The sequence below is a fragment of the Marmota flaviventris genome, chromosome 10 (assembly GCF_047511675.1).
Source record: "Marmota flaviventris isolate mMarFla1 chromosome 10, mMarFla1.hap1, whole genome shotgun sequence".
In the NCBI taxonomy this organism is placed as follows: domain Eukaryota; kingdom Metazoa; phylum Chordata; class Mammalia; order Rodentia; family Sciuridae; genus Marmota; species Marmota flaviventris.
Genome location: NC_092507.1, coordinates 71395186 through 71421258, shown reverse-complemented (window position 1 = coordinate 71421258; position 26073 = coordinate 71395186). Strand labels below are relative to the sequence as shown.

Here is a 26073-nt window from a genome sequence, read left to right as displayed (position 1 = left end):
GGTGCCTATGCTGGTGGTTCTGCTAAGGCACCTGCAAGATTTGTATGGGCCAGTACTTGGAAGTCCTTTTCTAACTCTGAGGGCCTGGGCCCTGTGCAGCACAGTGGCTGTGATTCCTGTGCAGGATCAGTTGTGGAGGGGTCCTCTACCACTCTCAGCTAAAGCCGTATTCCCACTAGTTGAGACCTAGGTCATGGATGACACAGAATGATGCCTCCCTCTGGCCCGCCATCTTGGATCCCCAGCCCTGTGAAGTTCTTACCCAGAATCTCAGGACTCCAATCTTTGCTCTAAGTATATCTGTTACTTAATGAGATAGAGAGCATATATCTATCTATGTGTATACATACACACACACACACACAATACATAATACATGCATATAATCTTTTACTGATAGGAGCAGCTCTTGAATTTGATAACTTTCACAAGGTGGAAATTCCCTTAGTAATAGAAATAAATGGAGAATGTGATGTCTTGTATTTTAATTGATTCTATAAGCATATAAAGTGCAGTTTAGAATAATTGTGCTTATTTGATACCAGACCTGTGTTTGGACTTCTTCCTGAACTAACCTGAACTCTCAAGCAACATGGACTTGTGTTTTCACTCACCTACTAGAGCTCTTGTTTATCTTCTTCCCTAGAGATGGAAAATCCTGAGACAGGTATAAGTAGCTGCACTTCTCATGAAGAGGAAAATCGCTGCACCTTTAACCAGCAAACATCTCCATCTGAGAAGCTTCTGTTAGAAGACCAGATGAGGCGAAAACTCAAATTCTTTTTCATGAATCCTTGTGAGAAGTTCTGGGCTCGAGGTAGAAAGCCATGGAAACTTGCCATACAAATTCTAAAAATTGCAATGGTGACTATCCAGGTAAGCAGCTCAGATCACAGGAGTGAGTTTGGTAAAAGCGTCTTTAAATAGCAAGAGAACAATGGAAAATAATTTGTAAATTCGCGCATAATGGAGAATAATAAATAAGGAAACATAGGATCTCAACCTTTTTCTCCTTAAAATTAGTGAAAAGCTTTGGCTTTTTTTTTCTTTTAATCTTTAATTAAACTGTAATTTTAGCCATAGATCTAATTGGTTTTCAGGGATAGACAATTTTAATATTTGGATTCCAATCAATAGGTTTAATAGTATGTGTATATGTGTGTGTTTGTGGGGTGATTTCTAAATCAGCCATGGAAACTAGACATCACCTAACAGGAGGACTTCCTTTTCCTTCCTACTTGGTTTTCTGGACATTTATCTCTCTTAAAAAATGTCATAGGTTTCTGCTAAAGGCAAGTTCTTGGATTCTCACAGCCCTGTGACCATGAGAACTATGCAGAGGGAGAATATGAAGTTAAATGAAAATTGTCATTAGCCAGCGAGAGATGGAACCATTTTAATTAATAGGGAAATTTTGAATCTAATTGCCTTGACATCTTTTAAATTTCTTTGAAAATCATATTTTGTGATGCCTATATATAGTAGTTGTAATTCATTCTTTTGAAAATATGTTTTCCTTCTGATGAGAGTAATTATCTCTCGTTAAAAACCATAGGGCAGGGAGTGGGGGGCGGGGAGAAAGGAAGGAAGAAAAACAAAACAAAACAAGCAGATGCTAATGGTGAAAGTAAATGATAGGTTTTTTTTTTCTTTTGTTAATTTTTGCTTTCTCTTTTTGATTGACAACTGGTGTTGAAAGAGAGATTTGTGAAAAAAATAAAATCCTGACATTACTAATTTTAATTGCTTTGTAACTGGGAGACACAAAGGGTAATTCCTATAATCCTATGAAGTTGGTAGAATGCTTGCATGTGTTTCTAATACTGGAGGTTATGTTAAGGGAAATGAACATTTGGATGATACTCTGTTCTAGTATATTATTTTACTTAATTCCAACAAACCATTTTATTTAAAATTAATAAAATACTAGCATTACTCATATTGCAGAAAAGGAGACTGATGTTTATAGTTTTAAAAAAGCCAATATGGCTAGTCAGTGGCAGAATCAAGACTTCAGAGGCAGGTGTACTCTCTCTCTAATATTTCACCCTCAAAACAGATTCTGGATTCTCAGTATAGTATTTGTCAACTTTGAATTGAATATCTTAATTTCCAGGTGCTAAAACAATGTGTCACAATAAAGTTTATCTGTGTTGTTTTGTATATAGGGGACTATGTATCAACTAAATGAAAGTATTATTGCTTGAAATAATAATAGGTACCACACTGAGTATTTTCTGTAGACCAGACTAAATATTTTTATAGACATCATCATGTTCAATTTTCACAACAAATTGGAGGTGGGTAATGGGATCTCTATTTTACACACAGGGGACTGAGGCTCAATGTGACAAAATAACATGTCATAGTCAGGAAACTGGAAGAGTAGAACTGAGATTCAAACTCAGGTTTATATCCTCTAACTCTTAGGTTCTCAGTGTGCTTTAATCTTTTAGGGAGTCCATCTAACCTTCTTATAATTAGTAGAGTAGTCAACAAGAAAATTGGCCAGTGGTTTAAGCCTGTTGGTAATAAGCATGTAAAAGGTGTTTAGGTGAGCTTTTAACAAGAAACTTAGGGTTTCTTTATTGTAATGTTTCTTTACTAGTACTTGAGCAATCAAACAAATATCACATAAAGGCAACTTTGTCACTGAGCAAATGAGGGTGACATGGTGACAGTTTATCTCTTTTTATAAAAAAGGAGTCTTTCTGTTAAGTTGGAGATTTTTGTGTTTGTAGCAATAGAAGAAAAATGTCTACAATGACAGGCACCCTCCTAAGAATCATCCTTTCCCTCTACCTGGCTTAGTCTCTGAATTATAATCTCAGTCACTCTTACTCTTGTCTGTCATCAGGCCCTTCAGGGCAATGACCTCATTATGTCCTCAGCACCCAGCTCAGTATTGGCATGTGGAAGGTATTCATGTATTTGAATGAATTGGTAAAAATATCCTGGGAAATCTTTGGAGACTTTTTTGGTCATCAAACTCTCATCTTATTGGAATTTGAATGAGGACATTTGGCTTAAAGAGGGTTCTGAGGAATGGGAGCCAAGTTAGGTGGAGGGGATGAACGTGTGGTGTTGGTCAGACATCCTAATGGGAGGAAGAAGGGGAAAGATTTCTTTGCTGATGGAGCACTGCATTGCTTTGCATAGTGTAAAAGGGTGGAGAGAGTTTAGATTTAGTCTCCTGGGTATGGGTTCTAATTTTGATTGAACACTTGCTAATGTTGTGACTTGAAAAAGTTGTTTAACTTCTCTGATCCTTTATGAACTCATTTGTAAATTTGTTATATTAGGAACTATGCTGAGGGGTTGGTTAATAAATATGAAGAAAGTTCCTAGAATAGTTTATGGCACATAGGTGCTCAGAGTTGCTCCCCCTTTCATATAAAATATGCCCTGACTCACCCTGGGATCTAAGTCTTTTTTTGATACTGAGGATTGAACCCAGGGGTGCTTTACTGAGCCACACATCCCCAGTCCTTTCAGACAGGTTGCTAAGTTACTGAGGCTGGCCTTGAACTTTTGATCCTCCTTCCTCAGCCTCCTGAGTTGCTTTGATTATAGAACATGCCACTATGCTGGCTCAGAGTACACTTTCTAAACGGGGAGGCTGGGGGAGAGGGAGAATAGAGTAGATATTGAAATAGATTGGGAGAGAAGAAAAGATGAAAGAGTAAAGCAAGCTTTGGGGTGTGATTGAAAGGGTTTCTGTTACTATGGCAGCAGAGCAGTGAAACAGATTTTTGTGTGTGAACAATTGAGTTTCATGTGAAACTCTGGAGTCAATCCTGCCTAAATATTAAGAACACATTATATTAATATACTTTAACTTAGAGATTAGTTGAAAGGATATTTTTAAATTTTAGTCTTATTGTTACCATTTTGGAAATGAGGCCTAGGTATATAGTTTGGCCATGGGACTTGGACTCTCTTACCATGCAGTATCCAGCAGCTGCAAACCTCCTTGGTATCCTATGGAATTCATGGAAACTCTCGTTTGCTGTTCAAGCCGCTGTACTATCTGCCTCCACTTTTTCTATTCAGATTTTTCCCCTGCTTACTGTTTCTTTTTTCTTTTAAGCTGGTCCTTTTTGGACTAAGTAACCAGATGGTGGTAGCTTTTAAAGAAGAGAACACTATAGCATTCAAACACCTCTTCCTAAAAGGCTATATGGACCGAATGGATGACACGTATGCAGTGTACACACAAAATGATGTGTATGATCAGATCGTCTTTGCAATGAACCGGGTAAGTCAATGAGGGAAAGGAACAGACTGGGAAAATGGTAGCAGTATACATCATAGAAACTGACCCTTAAGGACAGAATGGGAATAGTTTCATGTGGAAATGTCTTATGTATAAGGTCATTTTATTGTCTTTTAAAAAACATTGCCAATAAACATTTATGAAACTAGAATTTGAGAAAAGCTTTTGTTTAGCACTAATAGAAATAGATACTTTAACGACTTAATTAAAAGCTTCAGAGATAGGGCTTGGCAAGGGAACTTCAAAGATTTTAAATGATTAACCATGACCCTGATTAAAGTTTTCATTAAGTCTTCAGAGCTCCTGTTTGCAGAGGGCCTCAACAAATAGTAAGATTATTAACTTTGCAGAGTTTATATAGCAATCAAGATCTGAAAGTTCATTTAAAATAAAGTAAGGCTTTAATGTCATATATTACAATGATTTTATTGTGCTATCGACTACCTGTCAAACAAAAAATAAAATTGTTTTTGATACTGGTGAGTCTCTAATCAATTTTTTTTTCTAGAAATAGTACTTTAGCGAGATCCCAAGTATCTTATTTTGTAGCTGAAAGTGTTCTTGAAGTTGGTATTTCCAACCTGGGTTAGTTTATAGCAATGTTTCATAATTATTACAACTCTTCTTCAAAACATAATTTTAGTGTGATTGTGACTCTTCATTTTCTAGAGACAATCTATGCACTGTGATGAAAAATTGTTAGAATAAAATACGTCTTTATGGCATTAAGATTTTGGTTAGCATTGGGAGTAGAAAAATTAGTGATAGAAATAAGTTGCATAAATTGTTAAACAAAATTACGTCCTACAATTTGTAGGGAAGAAATAGCATAATGCTCAAGCGATTAGTTTTTTTCCATTTCTCTTTTTATTTATTTATTTTAATTAGTTATATATTATAGCAGAACACATATTTATTCATTGTACACAATTGCAGCACAACTTTTTATTTCTCTGATTTTATATGATGTAGTGTTGCACCATATGTGCAGTCATACATGTACCTAGGGTAATAATGTCCATCACATTCCACCATCTTCCACCTGCCCCAATACCTACCCCCCTCCTCTCCCTCCCCTCTGCTCAATTCAAAGTTCCTCCATTTTTCTCATGCCTCTGTCCATTTGGAATCAGCATCCACTTATCAGAGGGACCATTCAACCTTTGGTTTTATGGGGATTGGCTAACTCCACTTAGCATGACATTCTCTTACTCCATCCATTTACCTGCAAATGCTATAATTTTATTCTCTTATAATGTTGAGTAATATTCCATTATGTATACATGTCACATATTCTTTATCCATTCATCTATTGAAGGACATGTAGGTTGCTTCTACAGTTTAGCAATTGTGAATTGTGCTACTATAAGTATGCTGGTTTTAAGTCCTTTGGGTATAGACCAAGGAGTGCGATAGCTGGGTCAAATGGTGGTTCCATTCCAAGTTTTCTAAGGAATCTCCATACTGCTTTCCAGATTGGCTGCACCAATTTGCAATCCCACCAGCAGTGTATGAGTGTGCCTTTTCTCCCCACATCCTTGCCAACACTTATTTTTGTTTGTATTATTGATAACTGCCATTCTGACTGGAGTGAGATGAAATCTTAGAGTAGTTTTGATTTGCATTTCTCTAATTGCTAGAGATGTTGAACATGTTTTCATATACATTTGTTGATTGATTGTATATCTTCTTCTGATAAGTATCTGTCCAGCTCCTTAGCCTATTTATTGATTGGTTTTTTTTTTTTTTTTTTTTGGTGTTAAGCTTTTTGAGTTCTTTATATATCCTGAAGATTAGTGCTCTATCTGACATGAGTGTGGCAAAAATTTGTTCCCAAGATGTAGGCTCTCTCTTCACCTCATTGATTGTTTCTTTTGCTGAGAAGAAGCTTCTTAGTTTGAATCTATCCAATTTATTAATTCTTGATTTTATTTCTTGTGCTTTGGAAGTCTTGTTAAGGAAGTCGGGGCCTAATCTGATGTGATGAAGAGTTGGGCCTACTTTTTCCCTCTATTAGACACAGGGTCTCTGGTCTAATTTCTAGGTCCTTGATCCACTTTGAGTTGAGTTTTGTGCGTGGTGAGAGGTAAGGGTTTAATTTCATTTTGCTGCAGATGGATTTTCAGTTCTCCCAGCACCATTTGTTGAAGAGGTTATCTTTTTGCCAATGTATGTTTTCAGCTCCTTTGTCTAGTGTGAGATAACTGTATTTATGTGGGTTTGTCTCTGTGTCTTCTATTCTGTACCATTGGTCTACATGTCTGTTTTGGTGCCAATACCATGCCATTTTTGTTACTATCGCTTTGGAGTATAGTTTAAGGTCTGGTATTGTGATGCTTTCCTGCTTCATTCTTCTTGCTAAGGATCATTTTGGCTATTCTGGTCTCTTAGTTTTCCAAATGAATTTCATGATTGATTTTTCTATTTCTATAATGAATGACATTGGAATTATAATTGGAATCACATTGAATCTGTATAGCACTTTGGGTAGTATGGCCATTTTGACAATATTAATTCTGCCTATCGAAGAGCATGGGAAATCTTTCCATTTTCTAAGGTCTTCTTCAATTTCTTTCTTTAGTGTTCTGTAGTTTTCATTGTAGAGGTCTTTCACCTCTTTTGTTAAGTTGATTCCCAAGAATTTTATTTTATTTTATTTTGAGGCTATTGTGAATGAGGTAGTTTTCCTAATTTCTCTTTCAGAGGAGAAATTGCATTTGATTTATGGGTGTTGATTTTATATATCCTGCTACTTTGCTGAATTCATTTATAATTCTAGAAGTTTTCTGGTGGGGTTTTTTTTTTAGTCTTCTTAAGTATAGAATCAGCGAAGAGTGATAGTTTGATTCTTCTTTTCCTATTTGTACCCTTTGAATTTCTTTCATCTGTCTAATTGCTCTGGCTAGAGTTTCAAGGACTATGTTTGAATAGAAGTGGTGAAAGAGGGCATCCCTGTCTTGTTCCAGTTTTCAGAGAGAATGCTTCCATTTTACTCCATTTAGAATGATATTGGCCTTGGGTTTAGCATATATAGCTTTTACAAAATTGACGTATGTTTCTACTATTTCTAGTTTTTCTAGTGTTTTGAATAAGAAATGGCGCTGTATTTTGAAGAGACTTGATTTTGAGATTTTTCATTTTAAGTGTATTAAATTTCTCTAAGGTACTCAGCACGAAATTAGTAAGTTTTTTTTTTTGGGGGGGGGGGAAGTGTGTTAATTAGAGGCAAGAGATAAACAGTCCATTAAAATTCTTTACAAAACATCTTTGCTATTATTGACAGGCCTAAAATCAATCTTTAAAATACAATATTTGGCATTCGGGTCATTCTGCTTATCAGATCTCCATATTCTTTAAATGTAAAAATCCATATAGATTCTTTATCCTAGTTGCATCCTAGTTGGTCTATTCTTGATACTACAATAAAATACCTGAGACTGGGTAACTTATAGACAACAGAAATCCATTTCTTACAGTTCTTAGGCTAGAAAATCTAAGACCAAGGCATCTGCAGGCTGTGTTCTCACATGGTGGAAGGGCTAAAGGACCTATCTTACTTTTAGTCCTTTTATAATGTTCTCAATCCCATTCATAGGGGCTTCTCCTTCCTAATCACTTCCTAAAAGTCTCACCTCTTAGTATTATCATATTGTGGTTTAATTTCTAACATAAGAATTTGGGAGGATCATACTACATTCAAACCACTGCACTAGTATGTAAATAAATAATACTAACCATGGTGATTTTCTTTGGGCAGGTGAGTCCCAACTATCTTCCAAGCACTCACTTTTAGCTGAGGATGAATACTATCTATTTTTATGAACAAATAGAATTTTTATGGTTAAGAGATGAGTTATTCCACATGTATCTGTGGAGTTGGAAATGGTTCATGCTAAAGAGCTTAGACCTCAGATGGCATCTAGCTGGATAACCATCAGGGCTCATTCTGATCAAATATTGCAATTTTAACAGTTTCACATTTTACTATGCTTTTCATGTTTTACCTGTGCATCTACATTTGAGTGTCAAAGACCTAGTTATTTTGTTTTAATGCTAGGTCCTGACTTTCATCTTACTTCCTCAGTCATTTTTGAGTCATCTTCACTGACTCCTTTTCTTTCATCTGCCCCTTAAATTTGGACAATTCTCAAAGATTTGTCTTTTTCCTGAAGAAATTCCCCCCACACACACTACCAGCTTTTGGCCAGCGCGAGGATGAGGTGACTCCCAATCCGCTGCTCACTGTGCTTTGTGCTGCTCCTCAGAGCTGCCAGTCCACAGCAGCTTTGAGTTCTCTTCCACCTGCTCCCCAGACTGCTGCCTCTTTTTGGCCAGTTGCTTATGTGTAAAGGCCTTAAGTTCTTCTTAGAATCTTTTATTCTTTTAACTCATACTGTATAAATTCCTGTGTCTGGTTCGCCTCCCTTTTTTTCCCCACTCACCTGCTCTACCATTTCTTGGTTATTTTCTAAAGAATTCACCTAGAGTCAGAGACCTTATTGCATAATATTTCCCATGATATAGATTTAAAGATAGAAACATATAGACTATCTTTATAAATATGTCTATAGCTCCATAAGCAGTGTGCAGCAACACAGAATTGTGTTTTTATTCTTTTGTGGTTTTATTCCACAAAAGGAGAGTTATAGAACAGGAGCTCAGATGTTTGCGAATGAGCTCATAAGACTCATTATAGGTGGTTGGATCTGGAGATCATAGAAGGGCCACAAACAAGCATTCTATAATCAGGAGCAATCAGTTTTAATTTTCTTTGCTTTTGGTGCCACATCACTACTCAGCTTTTAATTATGTTTGTATATTATCATCCAAAGGATGATTTGGGATCTTGCATCTGAGTAATAATTTCCTCTCAAGGCTGCAGAGGCCAGAGGGACAGATATCCAGCCTGATTAAAGCCCCACAGAGGTCACAGCCACTTAAGTGCCCTTTGCAGTGTCTTCAGAAGTTCCCCAGGGTACTGCCTTCCAACCACACACTCATCTCACATCAAACACAATGGAGGAGTGAAGTTAGATGAGGATGAAGAACTACCATAGATTTGGTAACATGTTGCTCATTGGTGACCTTGGCAAGGCCCAGCTTGGAATGTACCGCATAGGCCCATATTATAAATTATTTCCTTCATTTATCAAGGCATGTTTCCCATGCATCTTTTGTAGAATTATTGTTCTGTGTCCATCATACAAAATTGTTAATTCCAGGAGAGACAGGTATCACATACCTATCTTTATATCACCAATTGTGCTAAACGTATTGCTCAGGGTAAGCTCTGGAACCGTCTACAGAAATCCATCAGGTGTACATTGGCAATTATTTCAAGGTACCATAGGATTCTTATTTGTAAAAGTATTCTTTTGTTTTATTTAGAGGACTCACTGAAACAAGGGAAACATTTCCAAGAAAGTGATTAAACTGTATTATAAAAATTAAGTTCCGTTTTTTTAAAAGAAAAAGTTTAAATGGTGAGCCTGGAACAAGTGTATCCCATTTCTATTATAGTTGTAAGTAGAACTCTGATCTTGTAGGAAATATTTCAAAGATAAACAACATTTTTACTCACACTGACTGTAACAATCAGTCTCTGGACATAGTTCTTTAAGGAAGGAAAGAACCTCAAAGATGGTGTGGTTTCAGGCTTTAGTTTTGCAGATAAGGAACCAGAGCTCAGAAAATGTGTGACAGACAGAGATAAGTCTTGAAACCAGAATTCAAGTTCAAGGGTGCTCTTTGCCCTTAGCCTTCCAGGTGCTCAGCAGCAAGTCACTTACTCTGCATATTAGTATCTCTGCCCTGAGGGGAGGTGGGAACCTGCCAGAGCTGGGGAGGGAGGGACATCATGGCTCACCTCTGCCCTGGCTGGCATGCCACTTTCTATTTCTTTTTGGTCGCAGTACTTGGAGCTGCACAACATTTCAGTTGGGAATCACGCTTATGAAAACAAGGGGACCAAGCAGTCTGCTATGGCAATCTGTCAGCATTTCTACAAGCAAGGAAGCATCTGTCCTGGAAATGACACTTTTGACATTGATCCCGAAATTGAAACAGGTGATGTTCATCTATAAGCTGGAAGTTTAGTTTTTAACTCTTTGCTTTGTACCTAAAATCATTTATTTCATCTCTGAAAACATTGATATGGTCACTATTAGGGCATAGTAAGAATTATACGGAAGTCATTGTGTCAGCTTCTGTTCTAAGCCTTTACTACAACTCATGAATCCTCACAGAAACCCAGATAAAGCAAGGTTTATTATCATCCCCCATAGAAGGTTGAAGTATGGCTCAGAGAGTTAAGAGCTCTGCTCAGGATGGAGCTAGTAAGAGGCAGCACTGAAAGTTGGCCCAGGCTGTCTGTGCTTGGACACTATACTACACCACCTCTCATGCCCAAAAGTCAATTAAAGAGATGAGTAGTATGTCTACGACACATCATGGGCTCACAAACTCTTTATGTATTGTATTAAGAGGGATAGTAAAGGACAATGGTAGCAACTAGTGAAATTTTTCTAAAATGCTGCTTTTCTTTTTTTGGTACTGGGAATTGAACTCAGGAGCACTCAACCACTGTGCCACATCCCCAGCCCTATTTTGTATTCTATTTAGATAAAGGGTCTCTCTGAGTTTCTAACCCTTCGCTGTTGCTAAAGTTGGCTTTGAACTCACAAACCTCCTGCCTCAGCCTCCCAAGCTGCTAGGATTATAGGTGTGTGCCACACCACCAAACCTGGCTAAAATGCTTTTCTTTATTAAAAAATTGCTTATAGAGAAAAAATTGTCAACACATAATATTTTTAAAAACAAGGCATTTAAACCATTTAGAAAATCTTAAGCACTGCAAATGCTTCAAATCCTGTGTTTAGGATACCAAAAGGAAGTGAGAGGCACTCAGAGTTAGGCTTAAAAAGACAAGGAAGCAAGAGGGCATTCTAAGGAGGAGCTAGAGTCTCCATCTCCCAACCAACCCAGAAGTGCTGTGGTCTCTCGTGTCTTAAAAACACAGGAGGCCCTGTAACCAAGTGGTATTGATGTCTAGCTTCCAAAATCTTATTTCAGAAAAACATGAGGCTCTGAATAACTGATCTTAAATGTGCTATCATTTCAAAATGCAGTTTTATTTTTCTGTTTTAGACACTACATCATGTTTTTGTTTCTTTCTGTGGCAGAATGTTTCTTTGTAGAACCGGGTGAGGCTTTTCATATTGGAACATCAGAAGAAAATAAACTCAACTTCACGCTGGACTTCCACAGGTAAGGGAAACAGACAGGAACGTAACTTGTGTTTGTTTGTGTGTGTGCTGCCGCTGAGCCAATGCCTCCTCTCTTTTCTAGACTGGTGACAGTGGAGCTTCAGTTTAAACTGAAAGCCATTAACCTGCAGACAGTTCGTCATCAGGAGCTCCCTGACTGCTATGATTTTACTCTGACTGTAAGTGTGAGGTGCACTGAATTCGGTTCCAATCTGGAGGAAAAAAAAATCATTTTATCTAGTTATATGCTTCACATACTTGTATTGAGGCAAGATCAAAATGACAAAATATTTCCACATGAATGTTTGTAAGTGGGGTATGGATACAGCTAGCTCTATTTTGCTATAAATTATCTACTTGAGAAATTCTGTAACAACAGGGGCTTGTCTTATCTCCAGTACCAAGAATAGTGTCCGGCGCAGAGTTGATGTTCATACATGAAAGGAGCAGAGGTGTGTGGTTGTGAGTCCAGGGTTCCCTACTGAGTTTCCTCATTGTGGATGGTTTAGCCTTCGGGTTATTGCTCATAGTGGCTTTCTCACATTGCCTCTGAATGCTCTGAATGTCTCTCCTCCTTCCGCCCACCCCATCACTTCTATGTTGTCTGAATTCCAGTTGCAGATGGAGCTGTAAAGCTCTCTAGCGAGCAAGAGATGCTCTCATGTGATTTTAACAGCTCACAAGATCAGATCACTCACCTGCTACTGTTTGGTCATAGCAGAAGAGCGTTTGAAACAACTTGGCTTCATATGATCCAGATTTTTGTTACTTCAATGGTCGTTTTAATCAAAAGCTATGCTTCTGATAGTCAGCTAATTGTAAAAAAAAAACACAAGTTTTCAGAGATTGAGGTTAGAAAAAAAATCTAGCATATAATGTAATGTAATAGTTATACAGAACATTTAACAAGAAAAAGCACTAAAACCATAAGACTAGTTAGAATTAGGCTACATATTTTGATCCTAATATTATCAGCAAGTTATGAATTATCAGTGTTACTTGATTTCTTAAACTTCAGCTATCATCCACAATCTCCTCTCTTTATTCTTTCTCTCTTGGGTTCAAGAAATGACAATTTTCAGGTGTTTTCTAATTTTTCTACCTTCTTCATGGACTTCTTTGTGATTCCTTGGTTAGAAATACATTCTACACAGTGAACTCCTAGGTGTTTTGTGGGCTTCCTCTTTTGTTCACCCCCCTACCTGCTGGTAGAAAGCCCCTTGAAGTCAGGAACCATTTTGTTAATGTTGTGATCCCTCAGCAAAAATAAAGGTGACAAAAATATTTGTGGGACAGGTAAATGAAATATTTATGAGATCTGGACCCTTGTCAGTGGCCCAGTTCAGTGGTATCAGCAAACTGGTTTTTTAGCCACAGGCAGATTTATTTTATTTTCAACATTATTGGTGGATCATCCTAAGCTATGCCTCTTTATGGTGAATTTAGCATTGTATCTCACAGAACTGCAGTAGAGCTTGTGTCCTATGAAGTGATTTAATCATAAAAGCCATTAATGCACCTGTATCCTTGGAAGGAAACATGGACTACACAGCATATATCTGATACAAAATGTAGGGGATCTGGAGTTAGATAAGTCTAATTTCAGCTCACCAGTTAGTAGCTATCTAATGTTAGGCAAATTACTTATGTGGTTTGCACCTCAGTTTTCTCATCTATAAAACAAAAATCAATGTCTGCCTGACTGACAAGATTATCACCAAGATGTGAGATAATATATATACAGGACTGACTTAAGTATTTGTTATGTACTAGAAAACAACTACTCTTCTTGGTTTTCCGTGTTTGTTGTTGCCTTTGTTTTTTTGTGGTGCTGGAGTTTCAACAGAGGGCTTTGTCCATGTGAGGTGAAGGACTCTACCACGGAGCTACCGCTCTTGACCTTCAACAGCTATTTTTAAACCTTTGTGTGGGTGCCCCCAGTTAGATTTATAATGGAAAAAAAACAGCGCATTTTCAATCATGCATAGTACTTTAATGATTTGTGCATCATGTACTTTGAAGATCTTTATTAGAGGAATAAATATCTAGGATTCTTATATTCTCTTGAAGAATTAGTTCTTTCATCATTATGAAACAGTAGTTTTTAACCCTGATAACATTCTTTACTCTTCAGCTTTCTTTTGATTAGTGTTAACATGCTAAATCTTTTTTATCTTTTTAATATTAGTCTATTTGTGTCTTTTTATTTAAAGTGGGTTTCTGGTTAGGCATAAAATTGGGTCATCCTTTTTTATCCAGTCTTACAATCTCTTTTCATTAGCATGCTTAGGACATTTATTTTTTTGTGGTTATTAATGTTTTCCCTTTTTTTCTGCCCTCTTTAAAAATTTTTTTTCTGTAGTTGTAGATGGACAGAATGCCTTTATTTTATTTGTTTGTTTTTATGTGATGCTGAGGATCGAACCCAGTGCCTCACACATACTAGGCAGGCACTCTACCAGTGAGCTACATCCCCAGCCCTCTGCCCTTTTTGATTAAGTATTTTTTATTATTTCATTTCTCATTTTAGTTATACCTCTTTGATGTTTTATCCTGGGGCTTATAGTATACATCTCTAAAATCTACCTTCCAGTGATGCTACTTTACTGCATGAATAGTAGTTTTAGAACCTTATAACCATGATTGCACATCTCCCATCTTAGTTTTTATGTTATTGTTGTCACACAATTTCTTTCTTTCCTTTTTTAAAATTAGAGCTTAAGGGTTGTACATGGTAGTTGGGTTCATCTTGACAAACTCATACAACAATTTATTTCTGTATGTGTTATGGAGTTATAAAGCTCTGTAGAAAGCACACGATGCTGTCATGTGAGTTTATCAGATCACTCACCTGTTACTCTTTGGTTATACCTTATTATTATTTTTCTTTAAATAGCCAATTATTTTAAAAAATGATTAAAATGATAAGAAAAGTATCTGTATATTTCTTATGTACCTACCATTTCCAGTGTACTCCATTCTTGTTTGTAGAACAGTTTTGCATCTGGTATCATTTTCCTTCTGACAAAGGGCTTTCTTTAACATTTCTTTCTCTTTTAAAAAATATCTTTAGTTGTAGATGGACACAATACCTTTATTTTGTTTATTTAGTTTTTTTTTTTTTTAATGTGGTGCTAAGGATTGAACCCAATGCCTCACTCGGGCTAGGCAAGCACTCTACCACTGAGCCACAACCCCAACCTCCCTTAACATTTCTTACAGTCCAGGTCAGCCAATGATGAATTCTTTCAGCTTTACATCTGAATAAGTAATTTGACTTTATTTTAAAATACAGTTTGGATATAGATATCTTGTCCTTCCCCTCCATGGTACTTTAAAGATGTAACTCTTCTATCTTATACTGTTTCTGATGAGAAATCTGCTGTCATCCTTATCTTTGTTTCTCTGACCAGGATGTGTTTTCCCCCTGACTCTTTTTAACATTGTCTCTTTATTTTTTAATTTAAGCAGTTTGGCTGTGAAATGCCTTGAGGTTATTTTATTCATGTTTCCTATGTTTGAGGTTCATTGAGCATCTTTGGTTGGTGATTTGTAGTTTTTATTGCATTTGATATTTATTTGTCATGATTTCTTTCCATATTTTTCTGTCATTTTCTCCTCACCTTTTAGAGAACTCAATTACATGTATATTTGGTCACTCAAAGTTGTCCCATAGCTTTGCTAATGTTCTGCTTATTTGTTTCATGTTTCAATATTTATTCTCTGTGTTTTTCATTTTGGATGGTGTTTATTGCTGTGTTTTCAAATTTACCAATTTTTTTCCCCTGTGCTTTTTAATTTTTTCTAATTCTATCCAATATATTTTTCTTTTTTTTTGTATGAGGCATTCAGCTTCTTCTGAACCTTATTTGAGATGCGATTGACATTAAATCATGGTTTACTCATTCCAGATATTTAATGAGCACCTATTATTCATAAGATTCTAATGCTCTTCAAACAAAACATTTTCTCCTTGGCAAGGATTTCTGACTCTGCCACATAATACTGAGCATTTTTATTGCATGAGGCTGTTCTGGGTCTTCTAGCCACTGTGAAGAACAGTCAATGACAGTGCTCTCTGTTACTTGTGGAGGAAAGAAGCTTGTAATTCATCATGACAAACAGAGTGACAAGATTCTAAACCCATTTGAAATCTCATATCTGAAGTGAATCTGACTGCCTCACATGAAGAAGCTTCAATAAAATTATTCAAATTACAGACTTTCAACAAAGCTGCTTCTGGATTTGAGAGGGAGAGAAGAAGAGAGGGGAGGTGAGGGGCAGTGGGGTGCTGTGGGGCAAGGATTGATTTTCTTGCCTTGTCTTCCCTTTCCCTGCATGGAAGAGGGAGGCAGCTAGAAGGGGAAGACAGCAGGAGGCCTGTGGGGGGCATTTCAGCATAGCTTCACTCTGCTTGTTGCCCTGTGTTTTACTGGTTATCCCAGAAGCAAGACATGGCTGGCGACTTACTGTCACCAAGCCCTTTATAATATATGTGAAGCTAGAGTGACCACATAATCTAGGCCCAGAATGAACATTTTGAAAGCTCCACCTGAAATGTGTCAAGACAGAATGAGCGCCTGTGTTAGTAAAACTTGCAGGAGCACTGAAAATCTACCCCCAGCTGAGGCCCTGCTGGAAGTTAGGGTAAAACATAGCAGCACCAGCTCTTACCACATCAAGAGGGTGTCTGGAGGGACTTAGAACCCGTAGACGGAGTAGGTACTCTTGTTATAGAAGGTGTGCAGGGGTGGAGTGCTGTCCTAGAAACACAGGGTTTTGGAGACTAAAAGTTCTCTATAGAAGACTCCTACAATCTTCTCAATTCACAGAGAAATAAAGAAAACTTCCCAAGGTTGAATAGAGGTAGCAATAGGTTGGAGATGGGAATCTGGATCTCCTGTACCAAAAGAATTGCTTCTCAATCAGTACATCGTGGTATTTTAGCTTCAAAAACTGTACATATGTCTTTGACCTTTTTTATTTCTTCACAGATAACATTTGACAACAAAGCTCATAGTGGAAGAATTAAGATAAGTTTAGATAATGACATTTCCATCCGGGAATGTAAAGACTGGCATGTATCTGGATCAAGTAAGTAATAAGTTCTACTCATTTTTGGAATGCTTACTAAAAAAAAAAAAAGTAAAATGATTATTAAATCACTGCCCAAAAGATGTGTGGAGCACCAATTAAAAGATTCCCAAGTCCCCAGTTCTCTGCAGTATCAGTAGATACCTGATATTTCAGGTAATATGTAAGTTATTAGTATTGAAATGACTCCTTCCATTGTCCACGTGTCCTTGCTTGCCTACTCCTTACCAAGAACATACTCATAGACCCCGCTATAATCTACATGTACCAAATCGATATTTATTGAATGCATATTGCATATTTTTATCTTCATTTTTCTCCTTTTAATATTTTAAAATATCTTTGTGAGAGGCTGAATCCTTGTTTACAGAGGAAGAAACCAAGGCTCAGAAGTTATGCATAGTGTCTATGGTCATGCAACCAGGGAGAAGTCAGGTATGATTTTACCCTGAAGCATCCCACATGTTATAATTGTCTTCCATCCAGGTTAAAAAGTAGACTAAAGGAGAAAAGGGTCTACTCTTAGAATCCAGGTCTATACTGAATACTGTCAAGAATTTTGCAGCTGGAGACTAAGGACTTGAGAAAACTGCCTGGAAAGAATTTGTCTTTCTATTTTATGGATAGATTATCTATCCATTAGATTTTAGATCCAAATTAGATCTATACATTTTATCTATCCCTCATCAATAACAATGGGTGCTTAATAATTAGGTCAGGGGTTCTTGGATTCCATTGAGAAAAGGGATCATGGCCGGTATCTGCACCCAGGAATGGGTAGTAATCCTTGCTCAGACAGTATTTGGATAATTACTGTTTTAGGGGTTCCTACTAATTGATTTACCAAGTTCAAAAGTAATAATGAAATAATGATATAATATGAGTAAATGAAAAGAAATTTCTGCATTGTAGTTTTTTTTTGCACTGACAGGCAACTTTGAATATATGAGGCTCTTGAATCACAAAGTTTATTTCAATCACAAACTTGTTTATTTCAAAGACAAACCTGTTTTGTCATCTGTAACACCATAATGCTTTTTCCCACAAACTTTAGGGAAAATTAGAGGATATGAAATACTATTCCTGGCACACAGGCTTCCTCTCAATGTTTGTTTCTTGGTTTTGAAGTTTTTCTAATGTAGATGTAGCCATTGTGTAGCCCTTAGGTGCCCCTTGGCAAATAGGATGCTTCAGGACAGAACTAGTCTTAAGTACTTTACCTTTATATCTGTATAGAGCAGTCTAACTGGCTAGAAATAAGTTCTGTAGCAGAGCTGAGGCCTTTGTCCATCTTTCTTCATTGACTCTACCCATGTAGCCAGATTCTAAACTTTTTCTTTTATGATACTAAGGACTGAATCCAAGGCCTCACACATGGTAGGCAAGCACTCTACCACTGAGTTACCTTCCAAGCCCTTTTTATTTTTTCAAGAAAGAGTCTTGCTGAGATGCACAGGCTGGCCTTTTGATCCTCCTGACTTAATCTCCTGAGTCACTGGGATTACAGGCATATGTCACCATGTCTAGCAACTTTGTACTTTTGATTCTCCAAAAGCTCTGAGTGGGTGACCCTTTCTTATCACTCAGGTATCAGCTAAAACTTACTGCCCCCTAGGTGAGACTTCTTACTATGCAATATACACAGAACTCCTCCCCACTTTCCCACCCCAACCGCTCCACACACTACAGTGGTTCTCAAATATTAGCATCACCTAGAGGATGTGAAGACCCATAGAGTTTCTGAGGTGCATTTCTAACAAGTCCCCTAGGGATGATAAGAACTAACAATATAGAGTGACAGGTGCTGGAAACAGCCGACAGAGGTTTAAACCCTGACTTTGCTACTTACATCACCTTGGGCAAATTATGTAACTTGCACAAGGCCCTGGGTTCAATCCCCAGCACCACAAAAACAAAACAAACAAACAAACAAAATAAATAAACATATAAAGGACTTGGTGCTATGTCAAGAAATGTGCTCATTACATATCAGCTATTGTGATTTATTTGGTCTATATCCCTGACTTCTATCTGAAAGTATTTTGTCCATGTACTTATTTACTTCTTAACTTGTCTCACTTCAGTACAACAGAAATTCCAGAAAACCAGGAGTCTTGTCTATCTTGTCTGTTACTGTGTCCCAAACTCTAAAATGGCAAATGAATAGTGGGTACTTAAGGAATATTTACACCCAGATAAATAGCTGTTAATAGGCGGTGCGGGAAGGATAATTCTATTTAGAACAAAAGATCACAAGCTGATAATTTTATTTGATTGATGGCCATGGTGATTTTCAAAAGAAGGGCTTTCAATCTTAGTTAAATGCTGGTTGGAAGAATGTCAGGTCTTCTTTTCTTTGTTGTCTTTCTGGAAAGAAAGTTGGAATTTTCTGAATTATTCTGAAAAAGAAGTAGATGCCACCATATTAATGTCTTACCACATACAAACTATGTATGCTCTTTGCTTCTAGTTCAGAAGAACACTCATTACATGATGATCTTTGATGCTGCTGTCATTCTGACTTGCTTGTCTTCGTTACTCCTCTGCTTCAGGTCTGTGGTTAGAGGACTTCAGCTTCAACAGGTAGGAGCTGATGTTTTCTGGGAATGCAGATGGCATTTTGATAGAGAGGGAAATTCACTGTACCTCTCTTCTTTCCTCTAAAGGAATTTGTCAATTTTTTCCTCTTCCATTATAAGAAGGAAGTTTCTGTTTCTGATCAAATGGAATTTGTCAATGGATGGTACATTATGATTATCATTAGTGACATACTGACAATCATTGGATCAATTCTGAAAATGGAAATCCAAGCTAAGGTAAATATTTTTCCTAATGATTTGTAACATTTCCATCATTAGTATCTGATTTGGATTAATGATAATATATTTTTGCAGAATGTGAGAATTCATTCTCTCTCTCTCCCTCCCCCACCCTCTCTCTCTCTCTGTATTTTTTGGTACCAGGGATTGAACCCAGGGGTGTTTAGCCACTGAGCCACATCCCCAGCCTTTTAAAAATACTTTATTTAGAAATAGGGTCTTGCTGAGTTGCTTAGGGCCTCGATAAGTTGCTCAGGGTGGCTTTGAATTTTGATTCTCCCGCCTCAGCTTCCCCAGCTGCTGGGATTACAGATGGTACCACTAGGCTGGGCAATAATTTCTTCCAAGCTTTATGTTGAGTAAAGTTGAAATTGATAACAGTAATTTTATTTACTCTAGTCAGGAAGTCTCTTAGGCAGATGTTTTTGGAGTATACTCCATAAGCCACTGTGTCAAAATTATGGATGCCCAGTAAAAATGCCCTGTTGGACCTTCTGAATCTGAACTCTTCAGGTGGGGTCTGTAAATTCTTAAACACAACAAAATTCATACACACACCAAGATAATATTGGTGAGAGTTTAAAAAAATCTTAAAAGACATATTAAAATCCTCAACATAAAAAATAATGGGTTAGAGGGAAAAGTAAGATCAAGGTACTATGGTATGGTGCTTGCATTTGTTTCTTATTATTCAGAAAATACTCTCATTTACTTGTTTTTCCCATTGATGTGCTCCAAGATTATCCTTTTTAAGTTATGATTCACCTAGCTCTGAAAGAAATTCTTCCCCCAAAATAAAAACCAAATTAAAAAACTAATATTGTTCAAAATAGTCTTGCTCAATCTTACATTTTTCTAGCCTTGGTGCAACTAATTATGACTCTTGAGTCACAAAGGGAGCCAGTGATGAGCCTGGGCAGAGACCACAAACGCAATGGCTCAGATCAAAGAGGAGCTTATCTCTCTCTTAGTAATAGTCAGGGTGGGTATTCTAGGATGGCAAGTAGCTCAGCTCCCTGCTGTCTTTCAGGGACCCAAGTTCCTCGTGTTTTTTTTTTTGTTGTTTGTTTGTTTGTTTTGCCATCCCTAAGGCTCAGCCTGACTATATGATCCACACTGGGTCACCTCACAAATGGGTGGCCTCTGGGAAGTGAAACTATCCCTAAATATACATACACCAAGGTAATGGTGGAAACTTTCCCCTGTTTTATAACCCTGGTTCAAGGGTAGTAGACCTCATTTCTTTTCATATCTTACTGGAGACAACCCAGTCAAACTGTACTGCAAGGGATCCTGGGGCATGTGCTTAGGAAGTAAATAAAAAAGAAAGAAAGAAGAAGGAGTGGTAGATTTGCAGTATATTTTTATTTTTACCAAACTCAATGATCACTTATCTCCATGAGTCCTTATTGGTGTCCAATAAATTTTCTCCATTTTCCTAGACTATTCATTCCTCCTGTCTCACAGATGATCATTCCTTCTCTTCTGAAACCTCTGACCCCATCCTCACTCTCAGCTGATAACCTTACTTCTTATTTTACAAGACCAAGAGGGGAAAACAAAACAGAACTTTGGCAAACTCCCACATCCCTTACCTACCTATAAGCATGAGCGCCCATACCTTCTGTTTTTTCCTCTTTACTGTGACTAATAGGTGCCCTCCCCACTCACTTACTCAAGAACACAGCTCCAGCTAATCTCCCTTCTCTCTGAATCATCAATTTCCCTCTCCCTCCCAGGTAGTCATCCCCTAGCATTTTTCTCCTTTCAGAGGGATAAAATCTCAGCTTTATTTCTCTATTCCAGCTTCTGCCCCATTTCTCAGATTCCCTTTTTATAGCAAAGGTCCTCAAAAAAAGTAGTTATCTCATTGCTGTGGTTCTTTCCTTCCCTTTCTCCTTATATCTATTCTGATCAGGCTGCCCTGCCACTCTGTGGAGTCTTTCTTCCAGTGATCTCCCATGTTGCTAAGTCCATGAATCAATTATTTATCCCCATCTTGATGTGTCAGCAACTTTTAACACTGTTGATCATTCTGTCTTTGGTGGCACTTTTCCACAAGGCTGTCACTTACCTGGCTTTCCTCCTGAGTCACTGACTGGTATTCAGACTTTCCCTTGCTGGTTCTCCTTCGCCTTGCCAACCTTCAAGGTGTTGTGCTTGTGCACCTTCTCTTTTCTGCCACGGCCTTGGTAAGATCATCTAGTATCGATTAGCTAATGTTCCCCAAATGTATATCTCCAGCTTGGAATTCTCTAGATTCCAGACCTGAGAATCCAAATGGGTATGCCACATCTCCACTTGGATGTTTACTTGTCCTCCCAAATTTAACTCACCTGAAACAGAAGTAGAATCCCCACCTCCACAGTGCAGACCTGCCTCTTCCATGGCCTTTCCAATTCCAGTTAATGTCAACTCTCTTCAGTTGCTCAAGCCAAAAACCATAGATTCATCAAGAATTCCTCTTTCACTGATTCCCTCTCTCACACATGTAAGCCAAGAGGAAACAATATTGGTCTAGTTTTAAAAATCACCTCACCCCCACCACTATTCCCAGCCTGGTCTCAGCCATCACCAGTTCTTAGCTGTTATTGCAATAGCCCCCCCCCCCCATTCCTCCTCTAACCATCTGCTGTCAATCACAGCAAGACATTTGACTATGAGGACCTATGCTATCCTTACCTTGTGTCTCCATATTCTATCAGTTGCTCCCTCTCTCACCAGGCTCCCTCCTGCCTCAGGAACTTTGTACTTGTTGGTTCCTCTGCCTGGAAATCTCCTCCCCAAGATTTTTGCTTGACTTGCTTCCTCATTCCTTCCAGATATTTGCTCATGTGCTACCTTTTCATTTGATCATCCCTGGTCACTCTATTTCAAATTATGAACCTGTCCCCATTCCTCATCCCCTCCCTGACTTTTCTTCTCAGCCTTTACCACCAGCTATCTCTCTGAACACCCAGCCTCCCCCTGCTCCATCTAGAATGTCAGCCTCAGGAGGGCAGGGAATCTTTTTGTGTTTTTTTACTGCTTTATCTTGAGCACCCTGGATAGTCCCTGGTTGGTAGTTACCCTATATTTCTTGCCCAGATGACTTTGCTGTTTGACTAATTTTTTTTTTCACTCCATCTTAGAGTCTAACAAGTTATGATGTCTGTAGCATATTTCTTGGGACTTCTACCTTGCTCGTGTGGCTTGGAGTCATCCGGTACCTCGGTTTCTTCCAGAAGTACAATGTAAGGAAGTGCATGATTCGCCATGCCGTTGGCATTTGTTTCAAAGTTATTGTTCTGCTTTGGACCAATAACAAGGGGATTCTAATGACTTGTCTCACTTTCCCAGCTCCTTATTCTGACCCTTCAGGCAGCGTTGCCCAATGTCATCAGGTTTTGCTGCTGTGCAGCTATGATTTATTTAGGCTATTGCTTCTGTGGATGGATTGTGCTGGGCCCTTACCATGACAAGGTACTGATAAACCACATTTTTATTGTTGTTGTTACTAAGCTCTTAGAATGGGGCCAAGGGCTTGTTTATCCTTTTTAAAGGAACTTCTTTTATTTTGTGATTCAGCCTTAACATGTGGAAGGTAGTATAACTGTTGCCATATTTATAAACTAGAAAAGTATGACCAACTTGAGAAAATCATTGATTCACTCAACTGTCCCAAATTCTGTTTGGAATATGTTAATTATTAAGTTCTTTCTACTATCAGCAAATTTTAGTCAATTCGATTCATCAGCATATATCAGAGGAGGACATGGCTAAGCCTTCTTAAAATGTGACTTTATTTTTTTTAAGTTGTATATAGAGAAACTGGTAGCAATATTTGAAAACTTTGTTACCAGAGGTGCAGTCTTGAAAATTATATCTTTCCTTAAATGGAATGAGCTTTAAAATGAAACATACACACATGTATGGTTGGGATCTAGACATCTCTGCAGAATGCCAGGGTCTCTTTCTATGAAGGTAAAGAGGAAGGGGAAGGCTTATCTTAGAAAGGCCCAGGGGTACAGATTTAGTACTTCTGCCTTCCATTCAGATTGCTCCAATTAAGAGGAGCACCAAAAAAGGGCTGCTTATTCCAGAAAAAAAAAAAAAAAAAAAAGCAGTAGGTCTGTGTGTGGTATATGCATCACAAAGCAAATGCTGTGACTACCTCAGGTTATTTGTTTGCAAAGGGTAACTTGGAATATCTGGTCCCAGTATTTTTAAAGTAACATCCTGAACACAGGTCTCTAATGGGAAGGAATGTGGAAGAAAATGAATTTTTCTCTTTTCTTTTTCCAGTTCCGTTCTCTGAACAGGGTCTCTGAGTGCCTTTTCTCCCTGATAAATGGAGATGATATGTTTGCCACATTTGCAAAAATGCAGGAAAAAAGTTACTTGGTCTGGATGTTTAGTAGAATTTACCTCTACTCGTTCATCAGCCTCTTTATATACATGATTTTAAGCCTTTTTATTGCGCTGATCACAGATACATATGAAACGATTAAGGTAGGTTTACCAAGAGACATATGTACCAACATTCTAGATTTTGTATGGTGACAATAACACTTAGAACCAAAGAAAGTTGATGGATGTTAACTTCTTCAGGGTAGGGAAGGTCTTAATTTAGAGGCAAAAACAGAACTGAAAACAAAGGAGAATTTCCAGAATGTTAACAGTCTTATCTTTAAGTAACTGTGCTTTCACAAGCAACTTTTCTGACATTTTATTAGAATTAAAAGGATCAGTATTGGGTGAATAAAATATCTGGAATTGCAGAAAGCCAGAATTGTGTGGGAAACTTTAAAAATCTATTTTCATAAAGAAAAACTGAGCCCTCCATTTGGTGTGTGCTGTAACTGAATCCATTACTCTTTGCAATGCTCTTTGGGGCACACCCCCAGGGACTCAGCCTCTGGAGCAGCAAAGGGATTATGGCAAGTACTCTGTGCTTTATCCAGTCAGAAACTTGATTTTAAAAGCTATTATCATTCATATTGGATATTTAAAAAAATCCATTGAGTCCCTTAAAATATGGAACAGTAGAATAAATATCCTTATATATTTAAATTTCTAATAACTTTGTACTGTTAAGTCTATTATTGGAATTGACACTTCCCCTTGGGGACTTCTCTTTCTGAGAATGAAAATATGGAAATATGATTGGCCCAGGGATGAAAAGAAGGCTGATTTGGAGTTGATAATTATGATCACCTTGCTTGTGAAGACTGAGCCATGACTACATTCTTGACCAACTTTCAGGTCAAGAAATGCTCTCTTCGATTCTTGTTTGGCAGATGTATGCTTTGGTCCCCCAAAATGACTGGGAAAGGTTGCAGATGTAACTGTCAAATACCTCCCCATGGTGCTTTTAAAATTCAGTATCTTCAACTCTGTGTGCAGAGAACTGTGTCATTCAAGGGTGACATCCCAGAAGGCTAAGAGTAACAGTTTGATGGCACAAGCTAATCATTGTAACATTATACATTGTAACATTTCAGATGTTACCCTCTCTCCCTGAGCTCAGAGCACTTGCAAAATGGTGGAGTTATTTTGGATCCTTTCTGTTGAGGGAATCCTAAAGATCTCATATCCTATACTTTGATGCTTATGTGGCCCTTAAACAAACCTGTCTGCCTGAAGGAGTAACTCCAATAGGGTTCACAGGTGCCTTATAAGGCATTCAGACCTTTGTCCAGAAACCTGTACCAGCTCAGGAGTGTCAAAAGCTGTGTGCTGAGGTCATCTGGGGAAGACCAGGGGTGTCCACCCCTCAGCCCCCCAAAACACCTCCACCAATCTATATTAGTTGGGTTTCATCCAAGAAACTTCCTTCACACAGACATAGAAGCCAAGGGGCTGCAGCAGTGACAGAGGGTCCCATGTTTTATATGTGGCTGACTGGAGTCTCTCCAGAAGGGAGACAGATGCATAGCCAGACTCCACATGCTCATTGTGGGCTGAAGTGGACTGGGAAGAGCAGAGCTGAGGAAGGCAGCTGCAGAGTCCCAGGTCTACTTTACATCAGCCAAACCTAAGGGTGACTCCAGAGGCTGCATCTCCCTAAGCTACACTGCCCCTCTAGGAAAATCCCTGCCCTTATCAAATGGTCCATTTTGTATTTGGAATAAAGCTGTTTTTAAGGGCTTTACTAATGAGAGCTTTTCCCTTCTTCTGCATAGCACTACCAGCAGCATGGATTCCCAGAGACTGAACTTCATACCTTTATATCAGAATGCAAGGACTTACCCAATTCTGGAAAATACAGATTAGAAGAGGAATCTCCAGTATCTTTGTTCTGCTGTTGTAAAAAGTAGCTATTAGGTTTATCTGTGTTCTAGAGGAAAATATAATATGTAGCTGAATTAAGAGACTATTTGAATATTTTGAGATCAGGTGCAGTATGTTCAAATACTATTATTTAAAGCTAATTATAGCTATAGCTCACCAAGAACTTTTTGTATTTTAAAAATAATACTTAATGTCCTTGCTGTTTTATACTGGGTTTACTTTTAAAGAGTAATTTTGATGAGGGAAGCTATTGGATTATTGTTCTTTCTTATTTATTTTGTCATAATGTTTGAATGTGTTCTCTGTGCCCCTCTTTACTCTGCCTGTATGAATTGTGTCCTCAATG

The 26073-nt window shown here is 37.9% G+C and overlaps 1 protein-coding gene across 2 annotated transcripts; it reads left to right on the top strand.

The window, feature by feature from the left end:
* Positions 1-648: 648 nt before the first annotated feature.
* Positions 649-25753, top strand: Mcoln3 (mucolipin TRP cation channel 3). 2 transcript variants are annotated; one of them, XM_027935206.2, is made up of 12 exons: positions 649-876; positions 4091-4258; positions 10189-10342; positions 11458-11542; positions 11624-11720; positions 16536-16635; positions 19106-19218; positions 19302-19451; positions 22586-22687; positions 22794-22916; positions 23739-23945; positions 25619-25753. In XM_027935206.2, exons 1-12 carry the CDS (start codon positions 649-651, stop codon positions 25751-25753), a joined length of 1662 nt encoding a protein of 553 aa, XP_027791007.1. The 2 variants fall into 2 exon arrangements, with proteins under 2 accessions (XP_027791007.1, XP_027791008.1); XM_027935207.2 differs by lacking the exon at positions 4091-4258.
* The last annotated feature ends 320 nt before the right edge of the window (positions 25754-26073 follow it).